General features: G+C 54.9%; 1 protein-coding gene across 1 annotated transcript in view; it reads left to right on the top strand.

Moving 5' to 3' along the window:
* The window catches only part of PLXNA4 (plexin A4), a 591498-nt gene that overhangs the window by 530772 nt on the left and 43606 nt on the right, over nt 1–17120 (top strand). The window contains 8 exon segments of the mRNA XM_047695300.1: nt 2813–2949; nt 3599–3763; nt 6774–6867; nt 7369–7443; nt 7445–7609; nt 8268–8420; nt 8950–9184; nt 11993–12135. Coding sequence (XP_047551256.1) covers nt 2813–2949; nt 3599–3763; nt 6774–6867; nt 7369–7443; nt 7445–7609; nt 8268–8420; nt 8950–9184; nt 11993–12135 — 1167 coding nt within the window.

Raw genomic sequence — 17120 nt, 5'->3', positions numbered from 1 at the left:
GATGAAGCCCTGGCTGCTTGCCGCTTTGTTAGCCCTCATGGTGCTTAGGCAGTTCTAAACCTCCCCGCGTGTTGGAATCTCCTGAGGGGCTTTAAAGCGAAGGTTCTAGAGCACCCCCCCCCCCCCCCGCCGCTGACCCTGAGCTAAGTCCCCCTGAGATTCTAACTCAGCCCAGATTAAGGACAAACAGAACTGGCCTAGGACAAACAGAACTTAGAGAACAGATCCCATGTACCTATCTATACGATATGTGGTTTCAGGTTTAATTCTTATAATGAGCCTATGTCGTATTCAGAAGCATGCTTCTGCTCGCAGGTAAGGCCAGTCTGGCCTGCGTGACTGTTTCCGCTCTGGAAACAGGATGTGGTGAGAGGCAGGGTGTCAAGGCGAGGCTTCAGGGAAGAAGCTGGGTGGGGAGGCAGGATCTGTACGAGGCAGAATGTGATGCTCGGTATGAGTCTGGAGTGGTGGGAAGCTGACCCTGGCATGAGGTATGGGAGAGAAACCAAAGATGGGAGCAAAAGGGGTGGAGAGGGAAAGAGGTTCGCAGGAAGAAAAGAAGGTGGGAGCGCAAAGACAGGTCAGGAAAAGGTGAGGCTGCCACAAGGCAAACTGCATTGGTCCAGTGGGCCTGTGGGACTCCAAGATTAGTGTGCCTTTTTGTTTGAGGGCTACCTCTGAGGAACTGGTCCTGGGGAAGACTTTCAGAGAGGAAACCTCCATTTCCTCCCCAGTCCCCAGTGTGCTTTTAAGGGTCCAGTCACTGAGGCTGTCCCCACAGAGCTCCTAGGAGGCTAGAGTGAGAATGAGGGTCACCTGGGAGGTGAGGAGTGACAGAAGGACCCTGTCTCATGCTCCCCAGCATCTCAGAGCCGTGGTTGCCTTCCTGCCCTGCTAGGCAGCTTGCAGGGGGCACACAGAAGCCCCTGACTCCTCTGGAGTCCTAAGACGCTAGAGAATCCCTTCCCAGAGGTCCTCTGGGGACCTTGGGGCACATTGGAGAGCCCCTTTCAGGGTTGCCTCTCGGGATCTGGGACATACTGAGGAGCCCCTTCCCAGTGCTGAGGTTGGGCATAAGGTCTGGGTCTAATAACTCAGTTTCCCTCCACAAATGAGGCCAGGACTCTGAGGTTTGGGTTTAGTCACCCAAAACCCAAAGGCCAAGGCCAGGGATCAGCACTCTTGGTCTTGTCCCCAGGTTTTGCCCTAGAGATCTGCATGGAGGGAACCTTTCCCTTCCTACCTCCAGCTAGGGAGCCAAGAGAAGAGGTGGCAAATAATACAGAATTTGATTTCTCATGCAAACCCATCATGAAATATTTATGAAGCATGACTTAAATAATTAATCATTTCTCACGACTTGAAAACATGCCTCCAGTGTCATCTTCTCCTCACCCCAAAATAATTCCCCTACCCAGCCCCCCAGTGCAGAGCCAGCAAGGATTACTCATTTCCATCCCTTCTAGAACCCCACCCACAGGCTGCTGGAGACTGCCACAGGTTCTTCTTTCCATGTGGCTACCACCCATCTATCTGAACTTGCCTTGGGTTTTTGATTCTATCTCTAGGGACCACCCTTGTGTTGCACAGACTGCACTCTCTTTCCTTTCCAGACAGTGGGACGGAGGCACCATTTGTGGGATGTGACCCTGAGTTACAGAACCAGAAAACCAGCAGGCGCCTTTGAGATAACTCGTTTTGACCTTGCTCTCTGATTTTACAATCAGAGAGGTTACAAGACTTGTCTTGGGACACACAGCAAAATCTCTGCCCAGCTAAGAAACCAAGGCTCTTCCCAAGGCCTCACCCCACCCTCATCCGGGTCTCATTTGGGCCAGGAGCGGCTCTGGAATGAAGCATTCCTTCCCTTTATGGGTACTAGGGGAATGCCAGGCTCAGGGTCTGCAGGGAACAGGTGGGCGGCGGGACGGGTGGGCCCTGAGAGTGTGCGGGGCAGACATTGGGGGGCCAGGGTCAGCGAAGCAGACTAGGTCACTGGGGCTCCTCCTCTCTCCCTGAGCTGTTAGGGATTGGGGCCTCTCCATGAGGAGGTGGCCTGAAGGCTGGGAGCCAAGGAGGTTCAACTTTTGGTGGGAAATTCTTTAAGGGGCAGGGGAGAGAGAAATCTTCATTTCAATGCAGATACAAGCTTCTCACCTGGGACTGAGGAAAGTTGTTTCCATTAAAATGCTAATGAAAGAGCCAACCTGCAACTCCAAATTCTCAGCTCACAGATGCCCCCTCCCCGCCGTCCTCCCTCCATCCCTGACCCTCCTTGCCTTCTCCTCCCGGGTTTTCCTGGGGCCTTCAGGACCCCGTGGCTCTGGCTTCTGGGTGTTTGGGCAGCTCTCTGGAAGAGGCCTGCACAAGGAGCTCATCACCTTCCCAAAAGCAGCTGGATAGGGGGTAGAGAGCCAGAGCTCTGCAGTCAGGTCTCAGACATGCCACTTTTTAGCTGTGTGATCCTGGGAACCTTATTTCATGTTTCTGAATCTCTTCTGTAAAATGGTTAATAATCCTACTTTGTAGAATTGACTGGGCACATGCATCATATAGAGATGGACCTGCCAGTTAAAACACCAGCACAAGGCAGCTTTTACCATTACTGTTATTATTATTTTTTTTACCATTACTGTTATTAATAGAGAAGTGTAAACTCTCAGGGTCCAGAGCGTTGCTTATCCACACAAGCCCAGTACGACTTCGTGGGCTCCGTTGGGAGGTCTCCGTTACTGAGCGGCTCTGGGAGCGGGGTGCTGCCTCTTCAGACCCTGTCCCGGTGGTGTCTCAGGCCAGATCCTTTCCTGCACAGACGCTGACTCTCTCGGACCTGAAGCCCAGGCGGGGGCCCATGTCTGGGGGCACCCAAGTGACCATCACAGGTACCAACCTGAATGCGGGCAGCAATGTGGTGGTGATGTTTGGGAAGCAGCCCTGCCTTTTCCACAGGTAACTCACCTCCAGGAAGGCCTCAGGGATTCACAGCCCGGAGGGTGGGGCCCAAAGGGCTACCCCAGGGCTGCAAACTTCCAGGGCTCACCTCTTGGAAGAGCTTTCTCCTTCCTGAGAAAGTGGCCGTTCTCTCTGAGGGATGATCATACCTGACTGTGGATGTTTCTGGCTAAGTCTGGAGACCTGCCAGGCAGCCCTTCCCCAGCCAGGCCATTCCTGCTGTCGCCTGATGTTTGGCCACTGGTGTGAAATGAGTAAGAAGCAGCAGCAGGAATGGAAAGATTCTTGCTAAACTGACTGAACAGGGTTCTTGCTGCAGGCAGGAAGGGGTGATCAGGTGCCCAGGGTCGGGGGACTCTGGCTGACCCCACTTTGCAGGATTCTTACTAAAAATGGGGCTTGGCAGGGGCAAGACGGGGCCCAAGGATGAGGCCTCATTGAAAAGAGGTCTCAGGGGAACCCGTTTGGTGGATTTGGTGGAGGGTGTTTGTCAGTAGTGCCTGGAGCTTTCCACCTGGGGCAGTGCTCACCATGGCCTCTGAGGAGCCTGGGAGCAGGAGAGGGGTTGGGGGGGGCGGTGGCCGCCCAGACCTGCTGTCCCCTTCAGCCCCCGGGGAGCCCAGCTGCATGTCCTCCCTCCCTGCAGACGCTCTCCGTCCTACATCGTCTGCAACACCACGTCCTCAGACGAGGTGCTGGAAATGAAGGTGATGGTGCAAGTGGACAAGGCCAGTATCCACCAGGACCTGTTCTTCCAGTACGTGGAGGACCCCACCATCGTGCGCATCGAGCCGGAGTGGAGCATCGTCAGGTAGGCAGTGGCCCTGCCCTCGGCTGTCCTTCCTCGACTCTCAGAGTCAAGAACAGTCTCAGGAGCCCAGTTCTGCTTGGAGGACTGATGAATCAGAGCTTCCTGCCAGGGTGCCCTCCTTCCACAGACAGTACCTGTCAGTGGGCCCTGGTCCCAGAGCCTGAGCTCCAGTCAGCAAGAGCCCATAGCCTGTCATCTGAGGATTTGGTACCCCCCCAGCACCCCCCTCCCCGGAGGCCATGATCGCATCATGGTGAGGGCTGGGGGTTGCCAGTCCTGTTCCAGATGCGGGCGATAGTTCCAGTCCTGCCAAGGGATGGAGGAGAAAGTGTAAGGTCAGATTCAACTTGTCTGTGGCCTGCCCTTGAGCAAAAGTGTGTCCTGACCACCAGGGTCCAATGCAGAGGCCCCTTCTCTGGGCTTCTGTAACCTCCTGCTGTCCCTCTATCCTGCTCTGACATGACCCCTGAGGGGTCTGCTTCTTCATCCTTCCCTCTACTGCAGACTCCTCCGGCACTAGGGACTGGGTCTTGTTCCCGTTCTTTCCGCCACTGCTGGCCAAGCACAAGTACAGAGAGTGCAGTGTCTGGGAAGGAGCTGGGTGTGTGCTCTTATGGAAGGACCCTCCAGGGCCACCTGCTCGCTCAGCCAGTCACGAGTTGTCTTGCACCAGCTGTATACCTTTCTGGCCTCCCATCCTGAGAACTTCACGGGGGGGGGCTTTGGAAATTCCAGGAGCCCTGAGGACCCTCCCAGTCCCCCACTTGGTGGGGCTCTGAAGCGTGGCATCTCACTTCAGGGAGGGAATTGCAGGAAGTGCAGCATAATGGGAAGGTGCAGCAGAGAGCACCCTGACAGCACGGCCCCTGCTGCCCATTGGGAACCTGCTGTATCAGGAGCCAAGGGGGGATGCAACAGGGCTTGGGGTCAGAAGGAGCTGGCTCAGCCCAGCCAGATGACCTTAAAGGTGACTTTACTTCTCTGGGCCCATGGTTTCTCATCCGTCAACTCCCTCCCAGGACACTGGGAGGGCTAAGCCAGGTGCACGGGCACAGGGTAGTGCCTGGCTCAGCTCTCTCCTGCTGACCCTGGCCCAGTCCTCAGCCCTCCCCATGGTTGGCTTCAGTTCTAGAGGGCGTCTGACATCAGGGGAAGGGGGAGAACATGAAGATGTGGTCTCCATGGCTGAAGCAGGGATCAGGGACAAGTCCAGTTCAGAGAACAGTCTTTGTTTTTTTAAATGAGGGGTCAGTAGACTCCAATCTGGGGGCCAGATCTGGCCATCTGCCTCCTTTTATGAATAAAGTTTTATTGGAACACAGCCATGCTCATCCCTTTATGTTTTGTCTATAGCTGCTTTCTCACCACAGCAGCAGAGATGAGTTACTGCAACAGACCATATGTCCTGGGAAGCCGAAAATATTTACTCTCTGGCCCTTTCCAGGAAAGTCTGCCACCCCCGGCCTTATGTCCACGAAAGGCAGCCTTTGTGGACATGAGATTGGGTTGTCCTTGCTCCCTAAGACCCAAACTTTATAAGCTTTAGCCTGTGATTTTAAAGTAGATGCTACAAGGCCCAGAGAGGGGCAGAGTCTGTAGAAAGCTCTTCTGGGATTTTCCCCCAGGGCTTGGTGAATCCAGGAAGTTGGTGTAGCCCTTGATCTAGACAAACTGTGCAGCTTCCTGAGGAATTCACAGCCTGGCTTCAATGAGCTCGTCCTCAAGTCGCCAGCATAGAAACTGAGGCATCGTAGCTGACCCCGAGTCACGTTCACAACAAGAGGGAGGTTGCAAGCACGATCTGGGCCTCCCACCAGGCTCTAGAGTTTCTGCCTGCAGTGAACAGGTTCTCTGATGGGGCAGGGGCCCTGCCGAGTGTGCTGTGCACTGCTCCCAATAGCCTGGGCTGCTCTCCATGGGGGGCAGTTCTTAAATGTGGATTGAATTCATGATTAAGAAGATTGGGAGATGGCCAGATAGCAGAATCTCACTCTGAAACACGGCCATGGGCAGAAGAGTCTGTCTGGGTTTTATAGGACTCTTCCTGCATGCATGAGTGTGTGTGTGTGTGTGTGTGTGTGGTGCACGCACATGTGTGTGGGAGTAGTAGTGCAGGTGGAGCGCAGGGAATACCAGGGAGTATAGAGACAGGCAGAGGCACAGAGAGGGAGACATGGCTATGGGTGTCATGGATTCTTCACTCACCAAGCTTGTAACTAACTGTTTCAGATGGTAGGATTCTTCTTGAAGATACTCTCAGGATTGTGGAGAAAGTGACTTGTCCCCTTCCTTTGAGTAGCCCCCAAGGAAGATAGCCCTTGCCTCGGATCAGCTTCTCAGACCCCCGCATACGGCAATGGCACCCAGGTTTTCTTTGAAAAGCTACACAAAGGGGAATCTCCTGCTGTCTCCTCCTCCGTAGCTGGTTGACACCCAGGATCCAGGAGACCTGGGGCCCGGGACATTGGCTGTTTACATTCCTACACGAGGCTCCTGGGTGTCTGGGCCTCTCCCTTTCCCAGATCTCAGCAGACAGAAGCTTCCAGGGTGAAACTGTAGTGATGGCCTTGAGGAGGAGACTGTGCTCGGATCCTGGAGGGATCTGGTGGGGGACATTCTGGAGCAAGGCTTTCATTAGACTGAGGCCAGTGTGGAAATCTCCCTGGGACTGGTGAGGGCTAGGGGGAGAGACCTCAGGGGGCTACAGAGAAGCATCTGACTCAGGTCAGGAGGCTCCAGGGCCTCCGCATGGTGTCCACACTCTGGATACACTCAGAGTGGGACCGCCACAGACCTCCAGGTCATCACTGTTGTCCCTTGGCCTGCTGAAGCTCATCCTTATTATTCAGTCAGTTGGCCACCATTGTCCTTGTGAACATTATCACGCCTCCTGGTTGTCATTGCCTTTAATGCTGGAGCCCAGCCTCATCATCGTCATCGTGGTCATCAAGCGCCATTGCTGTTCCCATCCCTGTGCTGACACGCCTCCTTGTTCTTTCCCCCCGGTCAGTGGAAACACACCCATCGCCGTGTGGGGGACTCACCTGGACCTCATACAGAACCCCCAGATCCGGGCCAAGCATGGAGGGAAGGAACACATCAATGTGAGTGCAGAGGTGGCTCAACGTGTCACTTTCCCAAAGGGCATGGGGTATCCGAAGTCGGGCAGGCCACCCAGACCCAGAGGACCCATTGCACATGACAGCCCCCAGCACTGGGATGGTGAGATGAGGGAGAAGATGAGAGGGCATTTTCGTACCTTGGGATACAGGCATGGAGGAGCAATCACTTAGGGGGTTTCTGGGGTTTCATACCCTTAGTCCTCCATCTTTTAGACCCCAGGACTGTTCCTTAGCTCAGAGATACCCTCATCACCTCCATACCCCTGTGGGCACACACAGGGCACAGAGGCGGGTCCCAGCTGCAGAGCTGACTCCTCGAGTGGCCAGGTTCCGTGGTCCTGGCTGCAGAGGGGCAGTGACCAATCTGTAACTGTCCCACGTCAGCCCCATGCTGTATCCCAGCCTGGAGGGAAGTCCTGCTGCATGTGTTGAGGGCTGTGTAAGTCCAGATACCGCATGGTCTTTCCTCTCTGGCCCCTCCAGCTCTGTGAGGTTCTGAATGCTACTGAGATGACCTGCCAGGCTCCAGGCTCTTGCTCTGGAGCCCGATCACCAGTCCGACCTGACCGAGAGGCCTGAGGAGTTCGGCTTCATCCTGGACAATGTCCAGTCCCTGCTAATCCTCAACAAGTCCAACTTCACTTACTACCCCAACCCTGTGTTCGAGGCCTTTGGGCCCTCAGGAATCCTGGAGCTCAAGCCCGGCACGCCCATCATCCTGAAGGTAGATGGAGGTCATTGGCAGGTGGTGGGAAGCAAGGAGGCTGCTGTAGGGGGATGGGTTTTCAAGTCACAGAGAGAGGCCAGAAGTCATGGGCTCAAGCCCAATTTCATCCCTGGAGTCCCTCGCAGTGGTCGTCTTACAGTCCAGAGTACAGAAAACACTGTCTCTGAGTTTGTATTGAGAGGCAAACTCCCTTTAGAGACGCAATCAGGCAGTTGGAGCCATCCTGGCCTTCTGACCCCCAAGCGTCCTTTGTCCCCAGAGTCCAGAATCCTGGGAGGTCAGAGGCTCATCCTGCTTCCTCCCATGGAGCCCTTTGCAAACCACAGTGGAGGGTTTCTTTGGAGCGTGGGTAGCAAATAATTTGTAACTCCTATGACAGTTTGAATCAATTGGTCGTGATTGACCATAGCTCTGTGTTGAGAAGGGTCCTGAGGCTGCATTTGGATAAGCTAAAGAGTGCCTTGATTACTGACTCCCCGCTGAGGAAGGGGGAATGGCAGTGTAGGCATCACAAGGTTTTCGGACTTGCTATGGAAGGTGGGCTCTCCCCCAGCTCAGCAGCAGGGCGGGACCTCTGGGTGGGGGGACATGGCGGCCAGCTGGTAGCTACTGTCCTCACTCTGGGATACAAAGCAGGGCTTCCCTGTCCCTCCAGGGCAAGAACCTGATCCCCACCCCACCCCATGGCTGGGGGCAACGTGAAGCTGAACTACACCATGCTGGCGGGGAGAAGCCATGTGCTGTGACGGTGTCCGACGTGCAGCTGCTCTGCGAGTCCCCCAACCTAATCGGCAGGCACAAAGTGATGGTGAGCCTGGCAGGGCCCTGTTCTGGATGGGACAGGAGCTAGGGATGCCGGAGCACGAGTAGACCAGGAGTGGATCCTGGCCGGTGCTACAGTGAGAGCAAGGCAAAGCAGCATGAATGATGTGTGCATTGCCTGCTACAGACAAGAGGCCCTTGCAGGAGGGGACCATTGCTGGCCAGAGGAGGTCCATCGTATCATGCACTGTGCTTCTGTCACCCGTCCTTACCGTGGGATGAATCTCAGGGAGCCACTCACTGAAGTCGTGTCAGACCTCAGGTCCCGGCTCTGTGCTGTTTGCTTAAGATGATGACAGCGCTAGTCCTGAGTGCCGCGGGGCTTCCCATCTCTGAGTCATCCGGACCCCCGCTCAGCCCCCACACACCCCGTCAGCTGTCCTTGCAGCCGGTGACGGCTCTCCTTCCCGGAGCCCTTCCCGGTGCGGCCCCGTGACCAGTTCATCGACACGGCTGCGGGCACCCCCGCTGCTCTGCGTCTGCTCACAGCTTCCTCTCGCCTGCTGTGCCCGCAGGCCCGCGTCGGGGGCATGGAGTACTCCCCGGGGATGGTGTACGTCGCCCCAGACAGCCCGCTCAGCCTGCCCGCCATCGTCAGCATCGCCGTGGCCGGCGGCCTCCTGGTCATCTTCATTGTCGCCGTCCTCATCGCCTACAAACGCAAGTCCCGCGAGAGTGACCTCACGCTGAAGCGGCTGCAGATGCAGATGGACAACCTGGAGTCGCGCGTGGCGCTCGAGTGCAAAGAAGGTACCGGGCGGTGGCGCGGGACGGGGGTGGGAACCATGGGCGTGCGCATGCGCGTCCCACACGGGCCCGCGGGCTGGGCGCTGGCTGGCAGAGTGCGGGCGGGTCATCTAACCTCTGAGCTTCATCTCCCAGCTGTGTCCAGACCCAGCCCTCATCCCAACAGACCCACCCCTTCCCTTCCCCTCCCGCGAGGCGCACCCCTTCCCTCTCTCCCACATCCCAGTAGGCCCACCCCTTGCCCTCCCGTGAGGTGCCCCCTCTTGCCTCTTTACCCCACTTCAGGTGGGGGGGGTCCTTTCACACCCCGCAAGGGCAGTTGGCACCCCCAAAGCCTGGCCCCGGGGGCATGGGGAGAGCTCGGGGTGTCTTGACCTGACGTGTCCAGCAACCTTGACTCCATTCCTTTGGGAGGACAGTAAGGCCATAGCTCTGATTTGAGATTTAGAAGAGAGGGTTTCACAACTTGTATTTTAAATAATTGCCAACACTACCATGAATATTGAAATCAGCATCAGCACTAATCCAGGAAGGAAATTTAGGAGTCTAGACCTCTGTCGCCCCCGGGATATCATTTCGTGAGTCACCCCTGGGAGGGTCTACGTGCCTTCTTTCTGAGATTTACTCCCTGAGTCAATCCGGGCCTGTACCTGGGGCTCTGTCCTCCCACCAGGGAAGCCGCTGCTCCATCTGATGGGGATGTGGCCCGTCCCTCCCCTCACTACATCCTTAGCTGTCAATCCGCATCTCCTTGTGGGACTGTTAATTACTGCCTTTTATTAGATTTACGCTGCTTAATTTTGTGTCTCCGCATGTACTCTTCCCTCTAATTAGGTGTAGTGATTAGAATCTCTTTCATGTACGGCAGGCGCGAGGCTTTGAATGTTGGAGGCGCTTAGTGACTTGAAGGAAAGCTGTGGACCGATAAAAAGCCAACCTCCCTCCCTCTTCTCCCCGCAAGCTGAGCACCCCAACTGGGAGGGGGGAGAGAGAGGAATGCGAAGCCAGGTTCCTCTCAGAATGTTCTGGAGAGGGAGAAATTAGCAGCCAGACAGGATGTCCAGCCACAGGGTGTCCGCGGAGGCACAAGGAGAGGGCCTTGGCTTCTGGCTCAGGAGAGAGCTCTCCTACACCAGTGGGCACAGGGGGAGACGTAAAGCAGAGATTAGCCTTGAAAGCATTTGTCGGGGAGTGAGGGGGCCCTGAGCTGGTCCTCGGACATATGAGGGGCAGCTTGGCTCCCGGGAAGGTGACTCCCCAGAGACTTGACAGTAAGCCAGGACATCACCCACACACCCACCCAGAAGAGGCCCAGCCTAAGCCTTTCACTGCCTAAACACACACACGTGCATCACTGCCCCACACACTCACCGACATACATACCCACTCAGACGGTCACTCATTTGCTCACACATACACACACCCACTAATGCTCACATGCACAGAATACACATTCCCACAAACACATACTCATCAGAGCTTTCGGTGACAGTACAGGCCAGAAACCTTCCAGACTCCTTCCATACACACATGGCACACACGCTGGTGTACGCTCCACTCGGATGCGGGAATCACTTCCCTTGACGGGGACCCCGTGTGTCAGGGTGACTAGGGGTGTGGGAACAGAGTGGCCCCAGGGTCTGTAGGAGCCTGCCCAGGAGTCCGGGGTGTCTTCGTTGTTCTATCAAAGAAGCAGCACTGCTAACCTCAAGATCCAGGAACCTGAGATCCAGGGTCCAGGTTGGCACTGTGGGGTGCAGTGGGCCCCCATCCACAGTGCCCGGGCCAGCCGCATGGTGTTCTTGGGATCAACAGAGCCCACAAAAGACTTTTTCCTGATTCTGTCTTTAGGAATATTAAGAAGGATCGTGTAATCAGTGCCCACTGGCTGTTCTTTGCCAACGTGGCTAATCCATCCTTGCTGGGGGCGAGCGTACATGGGCGGCAGGCATGCATGCGTGTCGGTTCATGTGCATGTGCCCAGGGGAGAGGCCGAGCAGGGAAGGGCCCGGGGCGGCATTTCTGACTGCTTCCCAGGGTGGAAGGCGGCCCTGGAGGGGGACTGTGCGCACGGCCGAGTGTGGCCACAGCCTTGGCACCATCTAACCACCTGGGCCATGTGCTGGACTTTCTTGGAGGCCAGAGGGAAGGGGGTCTTGCTGCCCCGAGACCATCGGGAAGCCTGAGCTGCCTCCACGGACAGCCATGCCCACATGCAGATCATAAATCACCATTGAGTGGCATCTCCTTGGGAAGGAAGGATAAAGATACGCCAGCACATCTATCCAGAAGGAATACGTTAGCGTGGTGGAGCCTTCCTCCGGCTGCCTGGGTGGTTTGATGGCTCCAGCGAGCTGCCTGGCCCAGAACTGGGGCCGCAGAAGAAACTGTTCTTAACGTTTCAGAGGAAGACCGCTTTAAAAATGCAGAATTGGGAACAGCCAATTGGGAACCTCTCCCTCCCTCCCCTGTCCCTTGATAGGGTCCCCCACCTCCAGCCTTTTCTGCAAATCCAAACCCTTCATCTTTGGATGGGGAGGCCCTTCAGATCCCAGCAGCAGGACAGATCTGTGGACAGCCCACCCCACCCCATCTATGCTTCGGGAGGGATTTGGTCCTAGACCAGCTTCTTTGTGCAGCATCTTTCTCCCCTTCCTACGTGTTTCACCCCTGCCACTTAAAACATCCCACATTATTCCTGCACACCTGCAGCCCATTGCCTTTTTCTCCTGGGGCCTGGGGGAGGGTTCTGAGCCTTCAGACCCAGGGTCTGCCCCAGTCGGCCGTCTCACGGGCTTCTCTTTGTGCCAGCTTTTGCCGAGCTACAGACGGACATCCACGAGCTGACCAGTGACCTGGATGGAGCCGGGATCCCCTTCCTGGACTACAGAACCTACACCATGCGGGTGCTGTTCCCCGGGATTGAAGACCACCCGGTGCTCCGGGACCTCGAGGTGAGAAGCAGGTGTTAGTGTGGAGAAAGGTATTCGTGACCTTCAAGTATGGCCCCTGGGAAAGCTGAGGCCAGGGAGGGGGACATGACTGGCCCGAGGCTTCCCCTACTTGCCGGCTCCAGCCAGCTGGTCCCTCTGCAGGAAATGGGACCAAGCCAGGGAGGCTCTGAGCAGAGATGGGTGTAGGTCTGAGGTAAGGGTCATGGATCCCCTGAGAATTGAATGGAAGTTGAAGGAAAAGCCTATACCGATGCACAAAAACCAGACAATGTCGTGAGTTCATGGCCCCCCGTTTAGGAAGCCACGATGTAAGGGATTTCCCCATGTAGCTGGTGCCCAGTGAGTATATGTGGGCAAGATAAGAAATGTGCTGGGAAGGGAGGTGGGAGCATGCGTGATAAGAACATCACCGTCTTTTGTACCAGCAGGACCTCATCTTTTGAACATTTTTATCCCACTTACTGCCTAGCATAGTGTCTGGCTTATACATATATTCATATTACGCTTTGTTCCAAAAGGGATTTGGGATGACTCATAAAGATAAATATCAGAGGAAAGTGAAAAATACAAATGAGGAAACCAGGATAACATAATAATCACAAGGAATAATCGCCATCAGTGGACAGCTCACCAATCTCCGGGTCTGGTTTTAAGGATTCCTCATGTATATGCTGATTTAATATGTCACAAGCAGGCTGAAAACAGTGTGCTTTCGGGGCAGCCATGCTAAGGATTCTGGGAACTCTGGGGTCACCTGCTGGGAGGGGGTGGGGCCGGGATTGGAGTCCCGCAGTCAGACTTCAGGGTCGGTGCTCCCCACGACGAGACTTTGCCCATCGCTGTCTGTGCCTCAGGGCTCTGGACCCTTATTAGGATGGATCAAAAAATCTCCAGCCAAATCGACGACAGAGAATCAGACTAATTCCAGGATTTATAGCATCCGTAACATCACAACAGGCCCATCGCTCAGTAGTCGCACAATTTTGCAGGTGCTGACCCCTGTGGGAACATCTGCGTGGGCTGTCCAGGGGGTTGTGGAGGCTGTGCCCTTCCATAGACAGCAGAGCAAGGCCCCAGGGACTCCGGGGCCCACATGCATTTCTCCGTAACTGTTTGTTGAATACAACATGTGCCCATGTGTGCTTCTCTGATGAGCTCACGGGCACTTCTGTGTGGAGGAGGGTCCCACAGGCTCCTCAGTGGATAGACATCCAGAGGCACTTCCAGAGGCCATAGGTGGTGGGCTCTGTGTCCCCACTGAGAATGCACCTTTCCCTCTGTCTGCACATCTGCTCATGTGTGCATAGCTAGGTATACGTGTGCGTCATGTATACAAATGAGAACATCGTCTGTATCATGATGTTCTATCCATTCCCTTGGTCTCACCCTTGTTGCCTGTGCCCTCTCTCATTCTCATTCATTTTCCTTGTCCATTTATCATTTCTCCAGCTTCATTTTTACCTGCTTCAAAATCCCAGGGTGTTTAGCCCGCTGAAGACTATGAACTTTCCATAGGCATTTGCCTCTCCAGAGATTCCCAGACTCTCAGGCCAGGTTTGGCACTAGTTTCACACACACCCAAGGGCAATACACTCCCAAGAACTGCCCAGGGCAGTGGCAGGGGAATTATAGGGTTCATTCTCCCACAGGAATTCATGGGCATTTGTGCAGGTTGAATACTGCAGTACTCCAGATGGCATCATTCATATGTGACACCTCTTGGAGTTGTTCAGTGCACAACCTGCATCACTCTCTACAGCAGCCCTGTTCCCTGAGGACCAGAATACAAATGATTCCTTCTCTTTGCCCTTCTGAACTGTACCAACACTTGCTGAAAACTGGTGGAGTCCCCACCTAACTGTACTTCTCCAGGCTTCCCTCTAAGGTCAGTTTCCTGTGAGAAGTAAGACGGGGGCGGCTGCTCAACTTCTAACCTTATTCTCCAGTGAGGCACACAGCCAGGATCCCAGCTCAGCAAGCCAGACCCAACAAACATAAACGCCCAGCCCTCATCCTTGCCCTCAGAACCTTGCGTGGAGCCAGCTCCCTGCTTCACTGTGCGGCTCTGGGCCTATCTGCCTCACTCTCTGACACAAGGCATGCCAAAACAGAAGCTTCGGGGGCGACAGATCCTACCCTCTGCCAGAAAACTCGAAGAGCGCTGGTTCAGCACTGTCTTAGAGGCTCATTTCTCGACTTCACAGTGACACCACCTACCCCATGAGCTGAACCCGTAGGAGGGCACCCCCAGAGCCGCACCACCAGGGGTCACTGCCTTCCCCTCGTCCATCTGTCTGTCACAGGTGTCAGATGAACCCATTCCCAGGAGGGCCACAGAAGAAGGCCTCTGAGAATCAGGATGCTGCGTCATAATCCCGTGAGCATCCTGGACAACTGACTTCCAGGTGGTTCAGTGCACAAGCACGGATTGCGGGTGGATACCCCGCCCCTGCCCCATACTGTTCCCATGGCCCCCGTTACACATTATGTCACGTCCCACCATGACCACGACCTTATTCCTCACCTGGCATGTTAACATTTCCCCTCGAGAAAACTGGAGACTTCTCCCTTCTTCCTGGCCTTCTTCCCAACGGGAGACTTTGAGTTCCCACCTCCTGCTCATGAAGGAGTTAGCAGGCGCCTTCACAGACTCCCCTGAGTTGGAACCCACAGCATGGCCATTTGTCAGGCACAGGCTCTGAATCAAACAGGTCACACAGGTCCAACAGCTCACAGAGCTTTTCTTGTTTTCGAATTACGGTAAAATATGCCTCACAGAAAATAGACGATTTCAATGATTTTTACACATACGGCTCCGCGTCAGTGAGTACATTCACACTGTGGTGTGACCATCCCCTCCACCTATCTCCAGAAGGGTTTCATCTTGTCCCAATGAAACCCTGTCCCCATTAAACACTAACGTCCCATCCCCTCCCCCAGAAACCACCATTCGACTTTCTTTCTCTGTGAATCTGACGGCTCAGGGCCCCTCATGTGAGTGGAATCATAGAATATGTATCCTTTTGTGACTGGTTTACATCACTTAGCAAGTGTTTTCAGGGTTCGCCTGTATTGTAGCATGGGACCGAATTTCTTCACTTCGTAAGCCTGAATCATAGTCCGTCCTACGTGCGCCCTACGTTTTGTTGATCTGTTCATCTGTCAGCGGACGCTTGGGCTGCTCCCACCTCTGGGCTCTTGTGGTGCTGCTGCTAAGGACATGAGTGTACATGTATCTGTTTGAGCCCCTGCTCCCAGTCTTGCGGGTATATATCCAGGACGGACGGCTTTTCGTCTCCATGAAACTCACTAATGGACCGGCCCACTTTGGCCCGGGGGCTATATGAGGTCCAGCATCCCAGGCAACATCCAGGGATCTTGCCCGGATTGTTCTTTTCCAATTTGTTTCCAGCCCCATCTTACCACTGGAATAGTCTCTCCCCCTTGGCTTTCTGAGTATGGAAATATTCCCAGAGAAGCCATTGACTAATTTACAGCAATGTTTCCTGACATTTTCAGCCATGGGGCTAGCGGCCCACTGGCTGGGCGTGAGCGGTAGATGTGTGAGAAGAAGGAGGTGTTCTCTGGCTTTAGTCTATCCTGGACATGGGCCACCAGTCCCCCCTCTTTTGTGACCATCTGGTGAAGGCCAGGCAGGTGGGGAAGGGGCTGTCTAGGCACTGGACGCACACTGATCCTTTATTATTATTTTTTTAAGATCTCATTTATGTATCTGAGAGAGACAGTGAGCAAGAGAGAGCACAAGCCAGGGGCACGGATGGTTTAAAAACAGGGAGCAGACAGAAACCACCCACCGCATTCTCAACCTGTCCGTGTCTCCTAAACTCTAACCTGTTGGGTTACAATTAAAGTTTACTATCCAGTTTTATACTCACAGGCTTCAACTAAATTATCGAACCATCTGGTGAATAGAGGAGGTCTTGTTTCAGAGTGGCATTTGTCTGGGGAGGAGGGGGTGCCAAGTTACAAAGGAGAATTGTTCTGGAACTCTCTACCAAGATACTTTACTTCCATCTCCATGTTCATAAAATGGGGAGAAAATTCCTACCTCCGGCATCCCTGGACCCGGGGCCAGTGCATTCGATCTCTTGGAAACTCCTGGGCACAAGGGATCGGTGAAAGGCAGCCCGTGGAGTAAGAGAGGCAGGTAATAAAACCACTGTTAAGTGCACACCATGTGTGCCAAGCACTTTACATGCATTATCTTATTTAATGCTCGTAAAACATTATGAAGGGGGCTCCCGTGTTCTCATTTTACAGACAAGGCGATCGAGCCCGGAGGTGACAGAGCTTTCCTCCAAGTAGGAGTCAGTTTGTCTCTCTGATTCTGTAACTTGGGCTGCTGAGGGTAGGCTGTGGCCCTGTAGCTGCCTTGGCTGTGCCTTCCTTCCCGGGGCTCCAGGCCTTGATGCCCAGACGGCGCGTGCAGCCAAGCCAAGTTCAGAGCACGTCCCCTCCCCAGACGGGCCACCTGGCCAGCCCTCTCTCCTCTTCCTCCTCTCCAGGGGTCCCAGTGCCAAACCTGGCCATGGCTCCCCTGCCCTCAATGGCCAGCCTGAGCTGCCAGGAGGCCCTGCAGGGTCGGGGGCTCAGAGCTGGCTCTGAGTCACCTCCCAGGCCCAGGGGTAGGACTAGTTGTGGTGAAGGATGGAGAGGATAGACAGGGACTCAGGAGCCAAACAAACTTGGGTTTGGAAATCCAGCAGGTTCCTGCACCTGCCGGCTGCCCTTGGGATTCCTAGAATGGCGTCTGTGAGGGGCTGTTAGGAGGGCACACTCATTCTTGCAAGGTCCTTAGCAGGCTTCGATGGAGCCGTGAGAACAGTGAGCAGGACTGTGCACTGTGCCTCGCGGGTGCCAAGGGGTGACATTATCTCTCAGCAGGACGAGTTGTGGAGATGTTGCTCTGGGGGGGATTGAAGGACAGAGCAGGTAAAATGCGCTCACATGTGCCAGGGGCGGTC

The sequence above is a fragment of the Lutra lutra genome, chromosome 11 (assembly GCF_902655055.1).
Source record: "Lutra lutra chromosome 11, mLutLut1.2, whole genome shotgun sequence".
NCBI classification, from domain to species: domain Eukaryota; kingdom Metazoa; phylum Chordata; class Mammalia; order Carnivora; family Mustelidae; genus Lutra; species Lutra lutra.
This window is presented reverse-complemented; position numbering and strand designations above follow the sequence as displayed.